Below are 21,426 nucleotides of genomic sequence, written 5' to 3' on the forward strand. Positions count from 1 at the left end.
ATATATTATTTTCTTGGTATGTTTTATATTTGTTTATACAGTTCAAAATAAATAATAATAAAGTTGTACAGCATCTTTTGTAATGTTTTTGCTCTTGCTGTAAATGAGCTCAAAACAGAAATGAATGAAATCTTTTGAAACTGTTCGAAGTTCACCGTGCAGATATCTTTAATAGTTCTATCTTATCAGTTGGTAAGACTTCATATTTCAACATCTGTTATCTACATGACATGTTTGCTAAGCCAAGTATTATTATTACTCTTGCTTATACTTTGTGTTGAAGGTGCATACTTGGTATGTAACAATACATGCCCTGTACATGTGACTTAATTATTTATAGCATGTTCTCCTGCATTGAAGTATATCATTTTTATATTCAGCATGTGCCTTCAATTGGATGAAATTTTCAGTCCGGTGCCGTTCAGCCAAAAACTCCCCTTGATTTAACGCTGAATTGTGGGAACTGAAGCAGCCAAAAATGTAAGATAAATCCTGTTTTGTTTAAACAGAATGAGGTTCAGGGACAGTCCAGCTTCATTGTAACCAGTTAAACACAGGGAGGGCTGGAAACATCTGAGAAACACTGACTTAACATTTAATGTTCTCAAGGCAAAGTGGATATATTAAATCTCTTTATATTGTCTATAGGTAGGTCTGGTTTCAGGCTGGTTTTCATTTGTGTGTTGTGTTATGGACACGTGACATCCTGCTACTACTAAGAGTTTTTTTTTTTTTTTTTTTTTTTTTAAATGCAGCACTGATTCTTGAGAAACACACCAAAAAGTTTTCCACTTCGAAATCAGTCAGAGATGATCACTTAACCATTATCACAAAAATAATATTTAATTCAATTGCCTTTATTTATTTTAATCTCCTATATATAAAAAGTCCTGAGATTTGTATTCCTCATTTGAAGAAGATCTTGTTAGTATCTAATAAGTGTTATTTTAGTATCTTTGAGATATTATTGCAGTTTTTTTATATTTTGAATGTTTTTAGTGTATTTTAAATTCACATTTTGAATTTATATTTTTCCTTGTTTTAGTTTTAGTAAATAAGTAAATAAAGTTTTTTATTAAATGTTTTCATTTAAAGATTCAATTAATTTAGTTGTTTTTTTAATGTCTTTTTTATTACAGTTTTTTTCAATTAACAAGTGTTTACCATTACTTAAAAGTACTTTTTCTAAACTCTTAACACAGCAACACAACTACATCACACACTTAGCCAAATAGTTAATTTTATGGCCGGAACCACATTTTGTTAAATGAATACAAACTCTACATTTCAAAATGCTGAATACCTTTTTCTACATATGCTAACCCTATCAAAACACAGCAAACCCAATTCAAAATCAAGTCATTTGGACAAAACATTAGCACTACTTTCTATCCAATGGGAACATAAAGTCAATCATAGAACACTGACTGTCAAAATACTAACAGTTGATGGCTTTACAAAAACGGCATTGCTTTCTTCTCCATGTTTTACATAGACGTTTCAGTTCTACTTGCATAGACAATAGAAAAATGTTTCATTGTTCAAAAATTCAATTGTTTTTAGTAATGTAGTTACCTTCAACTAAAACAATTTTACGTGTTGAATGTGTTCGTTCTTGTCAACATTACAGTATACATGGCCTTTAGTTACTATGCAAGCTTGTTTCAGGATTTAAAAAAAAAAAAAAACAGTAATTTTAAACTTTTTATCTCACAATTTTGACTTCTGTTCTTGGAGTTACGAGTTTACATCTTGCAATTCTAACTTTATCAGATTCAAAATGGCAAGAAATTAAAGTCAGAACTGTGAGACAACTGTGTTATAATTACCCTTTATATTCCATAGCAGAAATAAGCTTTCAGAGGTTCCACATGTGTAAGAGGGAGAAACAAACAAACCGAAAAATATACAGTCCAGCACACATTCTTACACCCTCCCTTACCTCTTCTTCTCTCTTACCTATCTTCTTCTGATCCAAGTACTCCTCTCCCTCCTCCAGGCATTTTTTTTTTTACTCTCTTTGATTCTTTGTGTTGTTCTGCATCCACAAAACCAATTCAAAGAGGAATTTTTTACTCTGTTGATGTAATGGAAAGAGAATCTACATCTGACTATTCCTCCAACTGAGACTGGAATCAGCTATTTCTAAATATTTCAGTGATCTGCTAATTAAAAATGCTTATCAGTTGTTACAATATTTTATATAGAGATATTTTTCAATACTTCTGGGTTGCTGTTGTTGCAGAAGTAGAGAGGCTTTACACTGTATTTAAAGTTTGGAACATTAGGTCTTCATTTCTGTCATGCTGTGTTAAAAAAGATAAGAAAGATCTATGATTTTGGTATGGGGTAAACTTGTGTGAAAATAAAATTTAAGCATTTTAGAAATGTGTTAATTTACTGAATATTGTGTGAAAACAATATAGTGTATACACTATAATTGTGTATAGTGTTTTGAAAATGTGATTACAGATTGGACAAAAGGATGTTAGCAATAGAAAAAAAATAATATTTAGAAATTTTGACTTTTTATATTTTCCATTTTATATTTATTTTTTCAAGATTTATTTTTTTATTATTATTTGAGATATAGTTTTATTTATTTTAACAAATCATATTTAAATTATTAAAATTAGAAATGTTGCCTTATCTACTAGCTGAAATAAAATAAGTTTTAGGTATTTTGTATTTTATTTTTAGTTTACATTTATTTCATTTTTTTATGATTTAGTTTATAAAAACCATGGTAATAACAGCAGAAGAGAATGCAGTACATGTGCAAAATATTTATTTGTGAGCACAGTAAGATTTTCTAAGGTGACAATTCCAGAAATGGAGCAGAAATCAGTTTGAAACCAAATCATATTCCAATGCAAGATTCCTTAATCAGTTTTTGAACCGTGTGGATGTTGATACAAATCGAGTGACTGACAAGAAAAAAATAAAATAAAATAATTGTGTGAAGGCAGTTTCCACCTAAATTAAAATGAAAACCCCATGATACCCAAAGGTTTCATTTTGCACTTCTGTCCCGGTATTCGTCAAGAATTGGTGTTAGTGAGAAGACACCAGGAAATGTTTCCAGTGCTTCATCCTCAAAGTATTCTGGGATGTTTGACCTGCGTTTGACCTGTGATATTTCATGGTGCTGTCTTACATCAGTCTGATAAAACTGTGGCCATTTCAGCCAAAAGATTGGCTCGTCTGTTAAATGATTTTAGATGCACCAAATCTATTAGTGTTTGACGTCAGCTGAGCACGAGTCAACACATTTGAATTTATTTTTATCAGTTTGCGTTAACCCCATTTTGGAAAAGTTAGAAAATAAACAGTCAAGCCATTACATTTGTGTAGATAGCGGGTGAAGATCTCTTAACTAGCTCCACATGGAGCAAAGCAAACGTACACCTGCTCTGACTGATGTGTGTTTGATTAGAGCGCCGCCTAGTGTTGAAATCAAGCAGTACAGCAAAAGATGGCAGCCTTTTAAAACCCAGAGATTGATTAAAGCCTGACCTGTCCTGGTTTACAGTTCAAACATACAGAGTTCATTTCTAGGTGGCTTTCTGTGCATATGATCCAAAGGAGAAAAACAGACATGAATTTGTTTAATAAAATAATATTTCAATCAAACTTTGCGTACTCAATTTGTCTTTATTATGCACTAATCATTTTAAAATGTAATCAAGAACTCCGGATTGTGCTGTATTGTGAATATGAAAACACTAACAGCATCCTTTGACTATGATTTTATTCACAACACAGTACAGGTTCTCATGCTTTAAAGTGAGTATTCATATTTGAATAACAGAAGCCTGTTTATTACACGCAAAAAACTGCATAATTTCTCTTCGAATGGAACTAAATGAAGTGTGCTGGGGAAACTTCAGGGTGTTTGGAGCTCTTTACTGACACCGTTGAAAGCTCTTGGGGGAGATACGTGAAATGGTGCTGTAACAGGAACTCCTTAACATCCATTTGTCTGGAAGTCTTAGTCTTGAACTCATTTTGACACAAAACTGGCAGTAAAAGCATCTCAGTCCATTTCTGTGAGGGAGATGATACGGAGAAGCCTGTCACACTGAAAGACAACAGAAACCGTATCAGCTGCAGTTAAAGGAGTTAATGCAGTTAATTTTTTTCAGTAACCAAGCTTTCAGGAAACATCTAAATGAATAGCCCACAAAATACATCATCATCAAATAAACAATGAATTTCGTGAAATGAATGATTAAAAATAATATCTGACTCAATAATGTTCAAATTTATTTATTGTCTTTGTAATCTTTCTTCAAAAATCGAGGTATGTCCACTTGGATCATTAAACACCACTTTAATAAAAATTAATTACTGATGCCAAACTATATTTTTTCCTCATTGCAATATCTATTTTACTCAGAAATATTTCATATTACAAAAGTAAGGTTTTTTTTTTATGTTTTAATTTTTATATTTTAAATTGTTGTTTTTCAACTGTCTATATGATTTACATTTTTATTATTATTTTGAATCTGGACTTTTTATGTTAACAATTACACATGACTTATGAAATGTGAAAATGTAACATTTTGGAAATGATATGTTCATTTCAGTAAAGGTTTACTAGGTTACTAAAGAAGTGTTTTAGTAAATAGATTGTTTTGGACAAAATAAGCTCATGTATAGTTATCATTAGTTGTTAGCCATAAAGATAATGTTTAATTTATTAATAGTTTAATAAAATGTATTTGTACATATATACATATATTTTTTTTTCATAAAATAAGAAACATTATAATATGATATTAAATAATATAATCAATTATATGATCATATTAATAACTAAATTATATCAAATAAATATAAATATAAATTAATATATTTAATGTAATATATTATTAGATTTAAAAAAATAATAAATTACACACACACACAGACACAAATATAATACTCACCAGAATCTTCAGCTTTCTTTCTAATTGGCTGACAGAGCTGTCAGACAGCTGATTGGCTGATTACTCCCGGCGTGTGAGAACACAGATGCGGTTCGCTCAGAGTTCAGCTCGGAGGGTCACAAGGACAGATGAAGGGCTTCTGACAAGGCACCTGATGCCCATGCCCGAGCACTCTGGGGCCCGACCCGGTGCATTCTGGGACTGGCCCCGTGCATTCTGGGAAGGGCGGGCTGGGGAGGGGTAGCGGCTGTCTTTCACTAGCCTCACTCCATGGCCAGGAGTGGGTCCTGTGAGGAAAACCAGACGTCAAGGTGCACAAGCATTCGTCACTGGAAAGGAATTGCAGGAATTGGAAAAACCATTTGGAGCCAAGCGAGAGATGAAATCACAGCCGGCTGAAAAACCATCCCCCTGCCGCCCACGCTTACTGTGAGCTGTAAGAGCAGGAGTCAGGACGTACCTAGTGTTTGAGAGCGGGAGACGAGAGAGGACGGGGAGGTGCTGGAGAGCCAGGAGACGCCGAAGGACAAGAAGAAGGAGATCTCACTTTCTCCTGAGAACACAGAGAGGAAAACAACTGAACCAGCCCTCTTTCTTAATAAGAAAACTATTAGATATAATATCTAGGGCACTATGAAATACATTTTATTTTTCCCCAAATTCTGAGGGTCTTTAATTAAAAGGATGTCTAATCAATCATTTCATTTAATAATCATTTAATAGAATTTTAACAATAGGAAAATATGATTTTTCCTTTAATTTTGTTTTGTTCTGTGTCCTGGATCACGCTTTTAATGGTTTAATAAAATTGTATTAAGAAAATGTCTAATTATTTAAATGAACAATATTATATGTAATAATTTATTACAGTTTTAACAATATAAGGGGTCTATGAAAAGTGTTTTGTTTTTAAAAATTCCATGTTATGTTTCCATAATTTCTGTTTTCTTTTTTCTTTTCTTTTTAATAATCAAAAAGAATGTCTAATCAATGAATTCCTAAAATTTTAACAATGTTTTAATTTTTACTATTACAATTTTAACAATAAGATGAATTTTTTTAAATGCCATGATTTGCTTTTTTATTTTTCTGGATTAGGTTTTTAATGGTATATTTCAATTCTATTAATCAAAACAGGATCTCTATCGTACTGAACTCACAAAACTTTAACAAAATAATCATTTCTGTGCTTTATGATTTAATACAAATTTATTTTCAAAAATGGAGGTAATCAAAGGAATGCATAAAATCTCAACAATTTATTAAATCTTTTGAAATCTAATTAAATAAATCGGAACAACTGCCTTCGCTCTTTGGCCACTTCATATTTCAGGAGCAGTCTTATATGTAGTCCATATAGAGATCTGATTAAGTGTACAGCACTACTTTTGATCTGTTCATCCACACCTTGGCAAATAACATGACTTTTCACATTATACAGTAAAAATCCATTTGCATGACTGGATTCTGTGATTCTGTATCATGGATATCATAGAGCCCTAGATATTTTTGATAAACTATGATTACCAAACCATTTAAATAGCATGAAAAGAACATCGTCAACACATCAATGGTGTGTTTCAGACCTTATTTTATGAGAAATGTTGTGTATTTGTATAAATCATTGTATCACTGTACCTGAGTGGGGCTCTTGCAGAGTCCGGGCGAGCGCGGCTGAGATTGAGGAGAGGAACAGTCTTCTCTGGACGGATTCTTTCTGAGCGCTGGAGAGCTGTTCAGTCCGTTCCCTTCCGGCGATCTGGGAGAGACTCCTGCGGGTGATGCACTTTTCTGCAAACACAGACAGGACAAGATGTCATCAATAACAAAGCATCAGCAACTACAACAGTGTTTGAGGCTGTGGGATTGAGAAGTATCATTTGAAGCACAGACCAATGATTTTGCACTGTATTTACACCAGACAGGGCTCAGAATGTTCACTGATATGGACCAATCAGCTGCAGGCTACTCTTCAGTGACAGGAAATGAATAACTATGTAACCAGCTTTACTGGAACAAAACCGACTGCCGTTGAATGAAAGAGAGAGAAAGCCAGAAACTGTTTTCACACCTCTTTAGTGGCGTCTCTTCTGAGAGCGTCTTCACTTTTACTGCCACTTTCCTGCAAGAAACACACATGATCAGACCAACACTAATTACTTCAGTGAGGAGACTTCTCCTGTACATGAGTCTTAGAAGAGATCGCAAACATTTCTTAAACTGTCCCAAACTATGTCAAGATAACATCGAAAACACAGCAAATACAAGAAGATAGAAAAATATTAGATCCTTTTTTTCTTGTTTCTTTTTTCTTGTGGAAAATCTCAAATTATAAATGCTGCCTTGGCAACTAAATGAAGTAGGTTTAAGATGAAGCACTGAAATAACAAACTGAAAATAAATAGAAGCCAAAACCAAAATGATAATTAATCAAAGCTCAACAGTTATATTTAAACATGACAAAAGCACATAACAAAAAAGATTTAAAATAAGAACTGAAGATATAAAAACAAAAACTAATTTAACACTAAAATAACACTGACCTCAATATTGACGTTCATTCATTTTATAGGCCCATAACCCTACTGTATGGCAACTATTGACTCATTTGTGTCTATATTTTATTTCTCCAAAGGAACTATGGAAGAAACATCTGAGATTTATTAATACTTAGATATGAAAGAACAACATCTGAGCAGTTTGTCTCTGGTTTGGTGAGTGAATTCACAAGTCAGTGAATCAGGGATGAAATGATATCAATTTAAATAAATAATGATCATTAATATCCAATCACAGTCGGCAGTCTGGGGATGTCGTTTAGCTGAACATGGCAGCACAAGTGAAAATAACACAGACTTGTAACGCATCGTAAAAGAGACGCTTAGAAACTCTAAACTTTGGTCTCGACTTACCCTCCGTGTTCGTCCCATGCTGGTCTGTTCTGCGCTGCCCCGTTTAGTGTCCATATCAGCGTGAGAGGAAGAGGAAGAGGAAGGAGGAGGAAGACCCAGACGAAGGCCCACCGGAGAGCCGCTGGCGCTCTGAAATACACACACACACACAATACACAATAAACACACTATAATCTAACACTATCTGCATGTGTAGATATGTAGACTATATGTGTTAATATAAATAACTGTCTAAACAGTGTATAAAAAGGGGCGGAGCTAGGGTTGGCCACCCCACTCACGCATGTCATTTAACATGGTACATTATTTACCAAAAATGCAATTCTATACAAAAATCCAATTAAACATTTAAAATCCAATCAGCAGTGCAATCCTTACATGCAGACACATGAATAATCTTCTTCTCTAATGGATGGACCAATGAGAAGTTGACTACACACAAAGCACTGAGGTGTAATACTCACCCTGTTTAGAGCTCCATCTACAGAAACAAAGAGAGACACAGAAGGATTGACTCATTGAAACCTGATGATCCTGTTATCTCGAGCATTCACAATATATATCAGGAATATTTCGGATTAACTTCAATCTAATGTCTACGGAGCAAATCTCTGGCATGCTGTGGCTTACTACAGACCATTGAAAAAAGAAGCAAAAATCACATTTGCACCAATGCACGTACAATGGAAGTCTTTGGGCCTTTTCCAGAAGAACTGTAAAGTTTAAAATCTGTACAAAAGTTGCTATTTGAGCTGTCTGGATGTCTAAGTCACCACTTTGAGGTGGGACTACTTCTCTAGCTGAAGGAAAATTCACAAATTTCATTAAATGTAATGCCAATAATTGGAGCGTCCATGTCTGAATATACTTATTTCCCTACAAGTATATAGTATGCAAAAAGCGTTCAGGCTTCATGTGATAGTGGTAACAGTTATTTTGCATAAATTAAATGTCACACAAGAAGAACTAGCATCATTTGAAATAACTCTAGATTTAAACCACTAATAGATTCCCGCACACCTCTGGAGTCCAGGGGCTCGAGGAGAGCGATGTCATCTTTAGGCACCAGGTGCGGGGGGAACGGGAAGCCCCCGGGAAGAGCCATGAGGCTTACACCCGCCCCCAGGGTCAGTCCTGAGGGGTGTGGCGTCAGAGGGAAGCCCTGGGCATGATGGGATAGATGCTGAAACTGCTGCTGCTACAAAGAGGGAATGGAGAGAAGCATTTCAAGTCAATGTAAAACCTTTTTTATGTAAAAAGCATTTGGTTACACTTTATTTTAAGGTGTCCTTATTACAGTGTATAAGTACTGAGTGATAATAAATAACTACATGTATTTATTATATGGTAAGGGTTAGGATTTGTGTTACTTGCATGTAATTAGGCATAATTAATTGTTATTATAATAGTAAGTACAGTATATGTAATGTGTAACAGACACCTTAAATTATATTGTAAAAAAAAAAAGAAATTCAGTGCAACAACAGTTGTATAACAAACCTGCCTTATCAGGCATATAAGAATCATTAGATGACATCAAAAGAATATTTAAGGATCACACTGCAGAACCCAAAATACTTATTAATTGTCATTTTAAATCTTTCACCATTCATCAAACCACTAGGTTTTACCCATTAGTCAGCCAGAAGTGTTTAATCATTTAAAATACAATAAAAATGTATATGAACACTTTTAATTTGTATAATTTAAGATTGATAAGATTGATGTTTCATTTTTACATAAATATATATGTTATGTTGAATGATGATGGGAAATTATTTCATCCATATTTTGACATTTTATTTTAAACATAATTATTATATACATTTTTCGTTTCAGTCAGCTTAAACAATCGCGAGCAGAGCTGAAAAACATGAGGCTGATCAAGGGCCTGCTTGTTCTTCTCATCGGTCAGACTGAAAACTCTACTGAAATTTGACTGATTAGGGTGAAAAGAACAGACTCACCCCGATGATAGCGTTGAGCTCGGCCATGCTAACGTGTTTGGATCTTTCCACTGCTTGAGCCACCTGATGCTGATGCTGCAAGAACACACAAATTCAGCATGCACCGTCACACACGAAGCATGAATAAAACAAACCAGCTAACAGAGAAGAGATTCAAAGATCAAGACCAAACATGCAAAACTACACCCAAGGCAAAACCTGCTACACGACTGCGCCTTTCATTGTGAAGAACCACAAACAAAGCAGAATCGCGTGTGCCACAAACAGCAGGTCAACTGAAAAGAGTTGTTGTTGTCTCTGTGGCAGACCTGATGTTCCCAGAAGGCATTGCGATTACAAAATAACCGAATTCACTCAGCGTGGCTTAGAAAAGAACAGTATGAAATATTGATCCAGGAAAGAGCTGGGCGATTGGAAGCTCTCTGCTGATGACCACCTCTGCTATAAATAATTCATGTGTAAACAGCCTGCGGGGGGAGAGCAGCTTGGAGAGGATGAGCGTGTGTGTGTGTGTGTGTGTGTTCGCTCACCTCTTGGGACAGCAGTGGAATGATCTGAGTGCATATAGCACTGAGCCGCTTTACAATCTCTGCCTGCAGAAACAAACACACAGTTCCCATCAAACAACAGACCACATACTGAAGAAAACAGGCTAATTCAGGGTTACTGCTTTGAACAGTAGCTAATGCGTCAGTGTGTGCTGTTCATTCAGGACCGTTTCACATTAGATTTTATTATTATATCTGAAGAAATCTTTTATGCCCTGTGTGTTTGTTAACCTGATCTATAGATCAGCGGTTTGATAGATTAATAAAATCTGATTCAAGTTTGGTCTGTTACAGTTTGACACCGTTTTTGTATATCATTAACAAAAATCTCATTTCATCATCAAAACATACATGCCATCAAAATAAAATTTACTAAAGTTAGTTATTACCAATGAATGATAAAACAAATGATTACAATGACATATTCGCAAACTTTTAAGGATTTGTGTGGAAAGAAAAACTACAAATGACAAACAATAAAAGAAAAACTATTGAAAATGATTAAGAGTTAAAAAACAATGATTTATAAAGTGATATATAAACAAAAGAGCTGATAGAACAATGACAACAAAAGAACAATTGATAGATAGATAGATAGATAGATAGATAGATATCTTTCTTGACTGACAGAGATGTTTTAATACACCGCACACACACACACACACACACAGAGCACACATATGTCCACACACTTCCATTCAGGCTGATCCCACACACTCTGACCCACATACACTCTCAAATCCAGGCATTTCCAACAGATGGCCTGGAAAACGAGGAGAGATGCAGGGGTCTTATCTGGATTAGCCCACTCTAGCGTGTGTGTGTGTGTGTGTGTGTTTGCTCATATAGAGTAGTCAGGCTTAAACCCTGCTTCAGAGTAAATACCCAACAAAACACTGAATCAGGCACATCGCATGGATACAGTACATCTCTCCTCAAAACGACAAAGAAAAAACGTAAGCTTTCTTTTAAATATGTTTGAGGAAAACAGAGATAGTTTGGTTTTAGCTCTGAAATCTGATTGGATGAGCAACATTAAAGCTGCTGTAAAACAGAATACAGTATAGAGGCACGCATCATAAATATTAACTCTACATCTGTATCACTACACCTTCATGTGCAAGTCTACATATATCACATATAATAATACACTTTTTTTTACATGGTATAAGAAGTGTTTAATAAATAATAATATGTGTTTTATAAGCTGCAACAGAAACAGTTTTATCAAAGCCATTTCAAGTGTTCAAAACCTTTAACCATATCACAGCAATGCATGTACACCAGCATTCAAAATTGGGGTCAGTATGGTTTTTATTGAAATATATGAATACTTTTATTCATTTGTTCATCTAATAGCATCAGACACCTGGCAACCTGCCAACCAGACCCCATAATTCCGGCACACAAGGACACCTCATACTGTAAAGCTCATTACACAGAGATCCTGCTGATCTGTAATGAAATCAGGCTGCAAACCGCACATCAGTCACTCACCTGCTTCTGCATTTCAATGTTCAGCCCGTAAGACATCTCATAATACTGTGGAAGGAAACAAGGGCAGTTCAGTTACACAACATAAATCACACTTCCATCCACTTAAATGACAGAAATACTCTACATGTGTTACCAGAGGCCAGAACTAACCCATATTCATAGAGAAAGACCTGACACTCACTGTCTTTCATATTAATGTGTGTAGATCATCATTTGTATCTAAGCACTTGACAAACGCCTTTATTCAAAGTGATTTATAGTGCATTCATATAGTGCACAACACACAAAGTGAGGGGGCATGCACAATTTTGGGGGAGGCCACCTTTTTTGGGCATCTTCTTTTCAAGTGTTATATCTTTTACTAGGATGCTGTAGTAAATACAGCTGGATAGAACAAAAACTTTATCCCAGGATTTCTGTGGCGTCTTTGACAATCTGCACTGCCATTATATTGGTCAAGAGCAAACTGGCCACTCAAAAACACATATCAATCAACCAGTACTATCAGCTCAGTCACAGCTGGGCATTATGGGTAATGTTGCTCGATTTCACTCTTACCATGATATAATGTCTGTGCATCTCTGTTTTCTCACTCGCTAACTTCTCACATTCCAGCTTCAGACTGAAAAACAGAACACAACACACGCTGTGAGGTCATGTGACACTGTGTCCTCGTCATGTGACAGTGGTGGATTAGGCCTCAATATCAGCCCTTCCAACATGAAACAGAACCACTTCTACAATAAATATGTTTCAACTATAGACTTATATTGTATTAGTGAAGCCAATCCAGTTTCATAACTTCAATTGATGTTTACTGCTCTAAAGAAAGAGGTTCAGTAGCTTTTGTAGTTGGTCCTAATGAGACTATCAGGATTAGCTGGCTAATAGTCTGTATCAGCCAATACAAGCGTTTCTAGCTGCTGGAGTGATTTTAGAGCATTATGGTTTGATAATCCCATCAGCTTTACACAGGTGATCGCAACTGCAGTTCAGAGAGGATGTAGATCATCTAAATCACAGCGTAATTGAGTAAAATGTAGATGAAGTTATAGAAAATGAAGAAACAGCAGTAAACATCAAAGAACCCGGGAAGCGTTTCAACTCTGGTTGGATTTCAGGAGTCGGTTGAGTTACATTTGGAGAGTTTTTGTGCAGAATCCTCCTGGATGAGGTGAAATGAAGGAGCTGTGTCTGTACCTGTGATACTGGGCCTGAAACAGCTGGAATTCCTCTTTTATATGGTCGAGAGTTTCCAGGACTGTGAATTTCATGCCGGCGTGGCCTGACACCAGCGGAGCCTGAAAACACACGAGTATTGTGAGGGACATCACTCCAAAACAGCCATCATTATTATATATAGCCTTTTATTAACTATTTCTACATTGTAATGGGACTAGCTTGGTGATGATGTTAGGTAATCTCAGGAGGACAATACAATACATATTCTACTTTCAGTTCTTCATTTAACATACAAGATTCATGTAATATATGTTTTTCAAAAAAAAAAAAAAAAAAGTTTTATTTGGTATTGCATAACTATAAATTGAGCATTTTGTGTGTATTCTCATTTTGCTAAACAACTTGTATGATTACGCTGTAGGGACTTATGGCTCTATGAAATGAAATAAAATACACTGAATAAACAAACACCATGCTTTTTTAATTAATCCTCTGATACACACACACACGCACACACACACACACACATACACACACGCACACTGACTGCACAAAGGACACTTTATATGGCCCTGCCGTTGACAATAAAAGCTTTGTTTTGTCAGCTTTATCAAAAACACAAGACTGACTAGGCATATATTCAATATACACCTTCATATGACCCCTGATCGAGGCCAGACCATCAGAATCAGAATCAGAATCAGAAAGAGCTTTATTGCCAAGTATGCTTACACATACAAGGAATTTGTTTTAGTGACATAAGCTTCCAGTACACAGAGACAACAACACACAGAAAAAAACAAAAAAAAACAAAGAGATTTACAAATTGGCAAATAAATAAGCACTAACAGCTAACAGCACTTCTAACAAACTACAACATTTGTCTGGCTTGCTAAGTTGGGGACGCTTGAGCGATTGCACAGACACCATTGAAAGAGAGCTGAACTGGATGATGACATCACTGAATCATCAATGAACTGACTTTAGCAGGAACAATGACTGTTATTGTGCTCTTGGATTACTGACACACTGTTTTCCTGTTTGACACTGTAAAGCTGTAAAACAGAAATGATGTATGGACTCGCACTCGTCTTTTACATTAAAAACGAAAAGAAACAAAAATTGTCTGTTAGACCTTGCAATAAAAAATGACTTATAAAAATATATTAACTAGTTTCTTAGTCTGTTCTAAACCAATAAGTCAGTTAGACATGACAAATGATGATACCTGCACTATGCCTTCTGCATCAAAATAAAATAATATTTTGTCTGATAGACAATGCCAAAAAATGAAGTATTGCGATATATTTCTATGGTGAAAAGCAGATATTGAGAGGAATCAAGGCTATGGTCAGGAAACAAGAGGGTGTTGTCCAGCGGGACAGAGCCATGAATTGTCACACAGACTGTTCCTTTCACAGCAGCCCTGAAAGAACGCAGTCATCTATCTCACACTGTTTACTGTGAGAGATAGAGACGGAGAGGGGAGGGGGAATCACAGAGCCGTGAATAACCGTAGGCTGCTGAAATATTCAGCACATGTGGCACAAATACAAGAGCAGTAACAGCCGCGAGTGTGCAAACGACACATGAACCTGCTGCCTTCCCAATAGATGCTTCCTGTGCAGATTGCTGCAACTGACAAAAAACAGCACAGTTTGGGAGGAAAAAAACACGCACATCTGTTCGGAGGGATCGTCTCATTCCAAGAGACTGAATCTGTACTGTACATCAGCTCTGATGAGCAGCTTGTTAAGGCCTCGATACACAATACTGCTCTGATGAGAACTGACACCATGCACCGCCGCCTCCAACACACACACACACACACACGCATGCAGCCGCTGCACTTTATCTGTTTATTAGGGCTGCTCATTTTATATATTCATTTAACGCCATTAATTTGTGCAAACAAATAATGATTAAAGCAATTGTTCAAACAAAAATGAAATTGTACTCCCCTTCAGGCCATGTAAGATGTGGAGGAGTTTGTTTCTTCATCAGAACTGATTTAGAGAAATTCGGCATTCCATCACTTGCTCACCTATGGAATGGGTGCCGTCAAAATGAGAGTCCAAACAGCTGATAAAAACATCACAATAATTCAAACCTCTCCAGTCCATCAGTTAATGTTTTATGAAGTGAAAAACTGCATGTTTGTAAGAACTAAATCCATCAGTAACTTAAAACCATCACAATGACAAAAAAGAAATAATAAAAGAGTCCTCCAAACATAATATTGCTTTCTTCAGAAAAAAAAAGATACCCGAATAAGGAGAGAAATCTGCCTCGATTTACAAGCAAACTGTCCAAACCTGCTCTAAACAAAGCTGGGGTGGATTTTAATGTGAGAGGACAACAGGAGAGGGACTTTTTCACTGGAAGAAGAGTTATTATGGATTATGTTGACTCATAATTGATATTTTTGCCAGAAGGGACAGTTTAAAATTAAAATATCTTAATAAAAGCATGTTTCTTACACACATGCAGCTTTACTCTTCACAAGACATTAACTGATGGACTAGAGAGGTGTGGATTATTGTGATGTTTCAGTCAGCTGTTTGGACTCTCATTCTGACGGCACCCATTCACTGCAGAGAATCCACTGGTGAGTGAGCAAGTGATGCTAAACTTCGCCAAATCTGTTCTCAATACTCATCTACATCTTGAATGGCCTGGGATGAGTAACATTTCAGCAAATGCTTATTTTTAAGGGAACTATTCCTACCATGTGAGAAATTCAAGCTCGACAGGAGCACCTAAGTGCATTTTTGCAAATTCTGCAGCTAGAACAGTCTCAGCTGCTGCTATGTGCTATATATTTCATTAAGCCACATTTATTGAGAGCAGACGGCACAGAATGAATATGTTTTCAAAGATGAACTTTTAAGTTGACACAACACGACAGTGTCTTGACAACAGTGTTAATGCTGCCAGACATTAGACGTGACACAACGGCCAAATCAGTCCACCCAACACATATGTACACAGATAAAAATATAGCACAGATCGAGTCCAACAACCTCCTGTAAACAGATCCTCACTCTGCTGTTTGATATCTCAGGACAGAAAAACACTGCAGTGCACTGTAGGTCAGTGATGCCTCCATTGCTCTTTATTTGTGGCCATTTTTCTCGCAAATATTGATGTATGTGATTAACTGTAATGGACTGCACTCTAAGACAAGTCTGTAAAAATACAGTCCAATTTTGTGAATTGATTTAATTTTACAGGTGAGTTATCCATATTTTGAATAGTGAATTGTATTGAATGGTTTTTTAGACAATGCCAAAATAAAATGTGTATGGCTTTTTGTTAGGAAATGTCAAAAAAAAAAAAAAAAAAAAAAATTATGTTGCTATTAAAAAGCATATGTTAAATCCAAAAACACATGTAAGAATTAAATTGTCATTAACTCAACATACAATATTAACCATATTAACTTAACATTAATTTTTATTTTAAAAAATGTGCATATAAAACTGACAGAGTGGGCTTTTGAGAGGTGTTAAAATGTGTGTGTGATTTTATGTTAAGTGTTATAAAGCTAGTGTGTGTCAGATCTAATCATTAACACCATCAATATAATGATATTAAACACGGCTCAGATGGCGAAAGATACAGGCAACCACACACATTTACATGCAGATATCACTCTTACACATATTCTCACCGTGCTGAGGACTCTTAAATCTGGTATTAATGTCACAATCGTGTGAATCGATCACAAATGCACAGCACTGAACAGAGTGTGGCCGTATGATTCCCAAACCTAAAAAAATCACATTCATTTCCCCATGCAGAAATTGTTTTTTAAAAATAACACGAGATGCGCCAAAAGCAGGAGATCAGCAGTGACCCTCCACTCCCATGAAGCACTGCGACTGTCTTAATCGAGCATCCCTGAGAATAAAATATACCTAGATATTTCCATATCTATTTATACATTTTTAGTAATCCTCCTAATATATTGTTTTAATACTTGTAGAGAATGACTACTGGTTATTAGTCATTAGTTTCCTCATTAGTGACTACCTTTGTCTTTTCAATTAATTTCACATAATAATGTTTATTATGCATCCTTAACAATAACAAAGGACTGCCAAACTCAACTCATTCATCTGTTAAAAAAAAAAGGAACAAAACTTGTCGTTACTTGAAATAAAATAAATATCAACTAAACTAAACTAAAATATATAAAAACAAACAACATTTAGATTAACTTGTGCTAAAACTTAAACAAAATGTAATAAAATGTAAATAGACATATAACAAAAACTAATAAAAATGACAAAAATGCACAAAAAAATAAAAAAATAAAAACTAATTCAAAATATGAATAAAAAAATAAAATAAATTGATGCTGCTGCAGTCTAAACATGTTAATAAGAAGAGGACAGAACACAACATCCAAACAAAATTTCAGTAAAAAATCTAGTTGAAAAAACTACAATAAATATTAAAAATTATAATTAAATTGACAAAAATGACAAAAAATTATCTAATATTAAAATAAAAACATAAGATAAAAAAATCTAAATATTTCTAAAAACTACAACAGCATCTGAATGGATGGGATCACAGAGGCAGATGTTAATCCCAGGTGTAAAGCAGGCACGAGCGTCCTGTATCAGATCCCACAGGGTTTTGAGAGCAGACAGAAGCTGCCCACTGGAGTCAGATCATCAGCGGCCCAGCAGGCAACAGCACACACAGTCATTACGTATTACCACATACTGTCCACTAAACACACAGATGTAAAAACAGCACATACTAAACAAAGCAAACCACACTTGCACAGTCTCTAAAGGTTATTCATTATGCACACGAAAATTCCTCATGTTAAATCTGATGCATGTTTCCACAAAACTGGGTCTCCATGGGCTTGTAATAACATGCCATCATAGCAAAGGTGGCTTTGAAGTGCAGCTCGGTGTGAGAATGTGTGTGTGTGTGTGTGTGTGTGTGGTATCGTGTTGCCCAGTAACGATAATGGAACATGACATTTGCAGTGGAGAGTGGGGTGGCCTGGACCCATATGTAGCAACATGCAACAATAACTCGAACAAACCATTCATTCAGCCGTCCATCCATCTGTCCATTCCTCTGCCACACAGAGCAAACTCATGCCACAAGTCTCTCCCTGTGTCCTTCTACTTTATTTCTGCCTTGAATAATGCCTCATTCTTCCTCTTCTGCACATGCACATCTGCCCATCCATCTCTACATTCAAAGAGTTTTATTGGCATGTCTGTTTGATATACAATAATAAAAAATGAAAGTAAATTAAGTTAATATAATAAATGTTTTTCGAAATTGAGTTTGAGATAAATAAGCTTTCCACTGATGTATGGTTTATTAGGATCGGACAATATTTGGCTGAGATACAACTTTTTGAAAATCTGGAATCTGAGGTAGCAAAAAAATCAAAATACTGAGAAAATTGCCTTTAAAGTTGTCCAAATGAATTCTTAGCAATGAATATTACTAATTATATATATATATATATATTTATAGTAGGAAATGTAAAAAAGTATCTTCATTGAATGTGATTACTTAATATCCTAATGATTTTTATCATAAAAGGAAATTTGATTATTTTGACCCATACAATGTTTTTTTAGCTAATACCCCAGAGACTTCAGGCTGCTTTTGTGCTCCAGGGTCACATATTGTGTTTTGTTTAATTTTAGTAATTCAGCTAAAAGCAGGTAAAAGTGCTAATTATTTATATATTACTTGTTTATTATTTGCATGTATATGCTACACCTGGTCTAATTAACATTTGAGCATGTACATATATGTATAAGTGCTTTGTATTCAGCTTCAGGAGGATTTCCCCGGCTGAGTTTGGTTCCTTTTGAGGTTTCTTGAATGTAAAGTAATATAGATGAGGATAAATATAATATAGTCAAATAATATATATGCGTTTGAGATATAGAATGATGTGTATAAATAAATAAAACTCTGTATGCAGAACAGAATCATGAACAACTTAAAAGATGAAGGCTGCTTAATAATAGACTTATTTATATATATCTCACGGTGACTGTAATTGGACTCCAGGCCTGTGTGTTTTCTTAGTCCGTGCATCAATCATTGAACCCATAGGGCTGTAATTAACTCTTCATCGTGACCGTAACCCTGACCCTAACACCAAACATTATGCACGTTAAAACGGGCCACCGCGCGCGACTCAGCGATCCGCTAGAGACGACCTGGAAAGGAAAGTTCATTAGGCTGCGGTACCTGGGGTCTTCCGTGCGGATACATGGTTCTGGAGGTCATCCACGGGGATCTGGATGGTCAGGACCGAGTCCGGAATCACCGTCTGACACCGAACCCCCCCGCGTCCGCTGCGTAAATCAGGTTCGCTCTCCCGCGCTCCAAACGTTCTCGAGTAGTCTAAGAATTACAAGGTATCCGATGAAAAGTTTGAAAACGTTCTATACGCCTGGATCAAACGCTCTTCCCCTTTATGACGCACAGTTACGCCGCGCTACAATGTAACAAAATCATCCTGAGTGGAGCGCGTGCACGCTGAGCGCGCGTCGGAGATCAGAAGAACATAAACAGCGCTGACCCTGCGCGCACACGCTGTCCGAATAACGAGCGAATCGGTTCGCTCAAACCAATTCACAGATGGTTCACTTGAGTCTCTTAAATAAGCACCATGTCAAACAGCCAAAATACCATAATACTATTACCGCGGATTTTGAGGTATTGTCACCGCTGGGTTTGGAGAGAGAAGGAAATTAACCAAATTAATTCACGATTTAGGCATGAATATGTCGGTTTTAGAACAAAACAGTGACGTCATCTCGAAATTTTACTTGCCATTTTAAAAGCCGCGAAAACCCACAGGCAATCCTAAATTAATTTATGACTCGAAAATGTTAATCTCTCTTGCGTCTAACTGCAAATTTATAATCTCTGTCGTTTGTAATGTGATTTCTACAAAGTTGAATATATTTTGAGGGAACTTATAGCAATCATTCTGTAATAAACGCATGTCAAAATAATAATTAATACGAACGCTCTGCGATTCGGCAGGACTGAATCATTAAAAAGATCCGGTTCAAAACAATGATTCGTTCTCGAATTGGCTGTCAACGAGCCAAACTGCAGCAAGCAAGGGGTGTATTGGATTCTGAAAATCTTAATAAATATATGAGAGATTGAGAGGGAAAGAGAAAGGGGTGAAAGATCAGAAGAGAAAAGAAAACGCACGCAGCTCTTCTCAGCGATGAGATTGACATTAACTGCGGAGAGCCAAGGCTGCTCTTAAGGTCGACCGCTTACATTTGCTTATGAAGACTATCTAAATAGGATAAAACGGGGAAAATACAAGTGATAAAAACAGTTTAAATTAACTGATACTGGCATATGTTATATTAGTATTATAAACTCAGTTATTTAAAATGAAATCCTGTTTGAAAGAGAACAAAGCGGGAAGCCGTTCGTGTCATAACAGAACATAATGTACAAACACTGCAGCCTTAACGTCTCTTTCATGATGGACTCTGAATGGCGAACAAGATTAAAGGCAAGGCCAATGAGTGACCTGAGTGCCCACGTTGGGTTATTACATCTGCTTTGTTCTCGACCAATTGCGAAGCAGGACTTCAGCGCAGGTGCGACTGTATTGCATTATGGGTAATGAAGTCCTTTACTTTCTCAATCGCCATCATAATAAAGAAGGAAAGCCAATCAGTGTGCAGTAAGCGAACTGATATCTGTATATACACAATACATATTGTACTTATACAATGAAGTTGGAATTAATTTTAAATTAAATTACAAAGAAAATGTAAAAAAGTGCATACGCTCTGCAAATATGCTCGACTGAATCACCAAAAAGAACCGTTCAAAAGAATGATTCATTCGCGAATCTCCTGTTAACGAGTTAGACTGCATCGAATGAAATATTAAAACTCAAGGATTAAGATGCTAATCATGATTATACGTTTTTCTTTTATCACAATATGAACACAACCGGTTAAAGGAAATTCAATGTTTTCCATTTGCATACAAATTTTAAATAAAATTTAAATGCATCAAAATAAAAATCCTTAAAAAATAAACCTTTGTCTGAGCAGATTTAATTTTTATACAGCTAAACTAAAAACTCAAACTGGATATTTTCTTAGGAATATTGTTTTCCGTATCACTTTACATTGTTTCCATTGTGTTTTAAATTCCCTTCAACAAAGGATGTGACGATTTTGTGGTGCATAAAATGTATATGACATATATATACACACACACATACATATATGCATTTGTGTGTGGAGAGGAGGAGTGGTGCAGTGTGGCGGAAATAAAACCAAGATGGGAGGATGAAGACAGGCTGAGGAATGAAAAGTGAGAGACAGTGACCACACAC

The 21,426-nt window shown here is 35.8% G+C and overlaps 1 protein-coding gene across 2 annotated transcripts; it reads right to left on the reverse strand.

The window, feature by feature from the left end:
* Positions 1 to 3,640: 3,640 nt before the first annotated feature.
* LOC113113994 (transducin-like enhancer protein 4) lies at positions 3,641 to 19,643 on the reverse strand. 2 transcript variants are annotated; one of them, XM_026280655.1, is made up of 14 exons: positions 19,290 to 19,643; positions 13,059 to 13,159; positions 12,417 to 12,480; positions 11,859 to 11,903; positions 10,344 to 10,406; positions 9,814 to 9,888; positions 8,867 to 9,044; positions 8,311 to 8,327; positions 7,847 to 7,975; positions 7,006 to 7,056; positions 6,573 to 6,725; positions 5,395 to 5,487; positions 4,935 to 5,221; positions 3,641 to 4,081 (listed from the first exon to the last, which is right to left on the reverse strand). In XM_026280655.1, the coding sequence occupies exons 1-12, from the start codon at positions 19,326 to 19,328 to the stop codon at positions 5,395 to 5,397; spliced, it is 1,008 nt and encodes a 335-aa protein (XP_026136440.1). In that variant the 5' UTR covers positions 19,329 to 19,643; the 3' UTR covers positions 3,641 to 4,081; positions 4,935 to 5,221. The 2 variants fall into 2 exon arrangements, with proteins under 2 accessions (XP_026136440.1, XP_026136449.1); XM_026280664.1 differs by having other exon boundaries at positions 4,935 to 5,263.
* Positions 19,644 to 21,426: the final 1,783 nt, after the last annotated feature.

This window comes from Carassius auratus, chromosome 2 (genome assembly GCF_003368295.1).
Source record: "Carassius auratus strain Wakin chromosome 2, ASM336829v1, whole genome shotgun sequence".
Taxonomy (NCBI): domain Eukaryota; kingdom Metazoa; phylum Chordata; class Actinopteri; order Cypriniformes; family Cyprinidae; genus Carassius; species Carassius auratus.

Excerpts from the sequence above, each read along its gene's own strand:
- LOC113113994 (XM_026280655.1), bottom strand. The coding sequence starts at position 19,328 with ATGACCTCCAGAACCATGTATCCGCACGGAAGACCCCAG. Across the intron at positions 10,407-11,858 it reads ACATTGAAATGCAGAAGCAG|GCAGAGATTGTAAAGCGGCT; the intron begins GTGAGTGACTGA and ends TTGTTTCTGCAG. Across the intron at positions 9,045-9,813 it reads AGCTCAACGCTATCATCGGG|CAGCAGCAGTTTCAGCATCT; the intron begins GTGAGTCTGTTC and ends CCCTCTTTGTAG.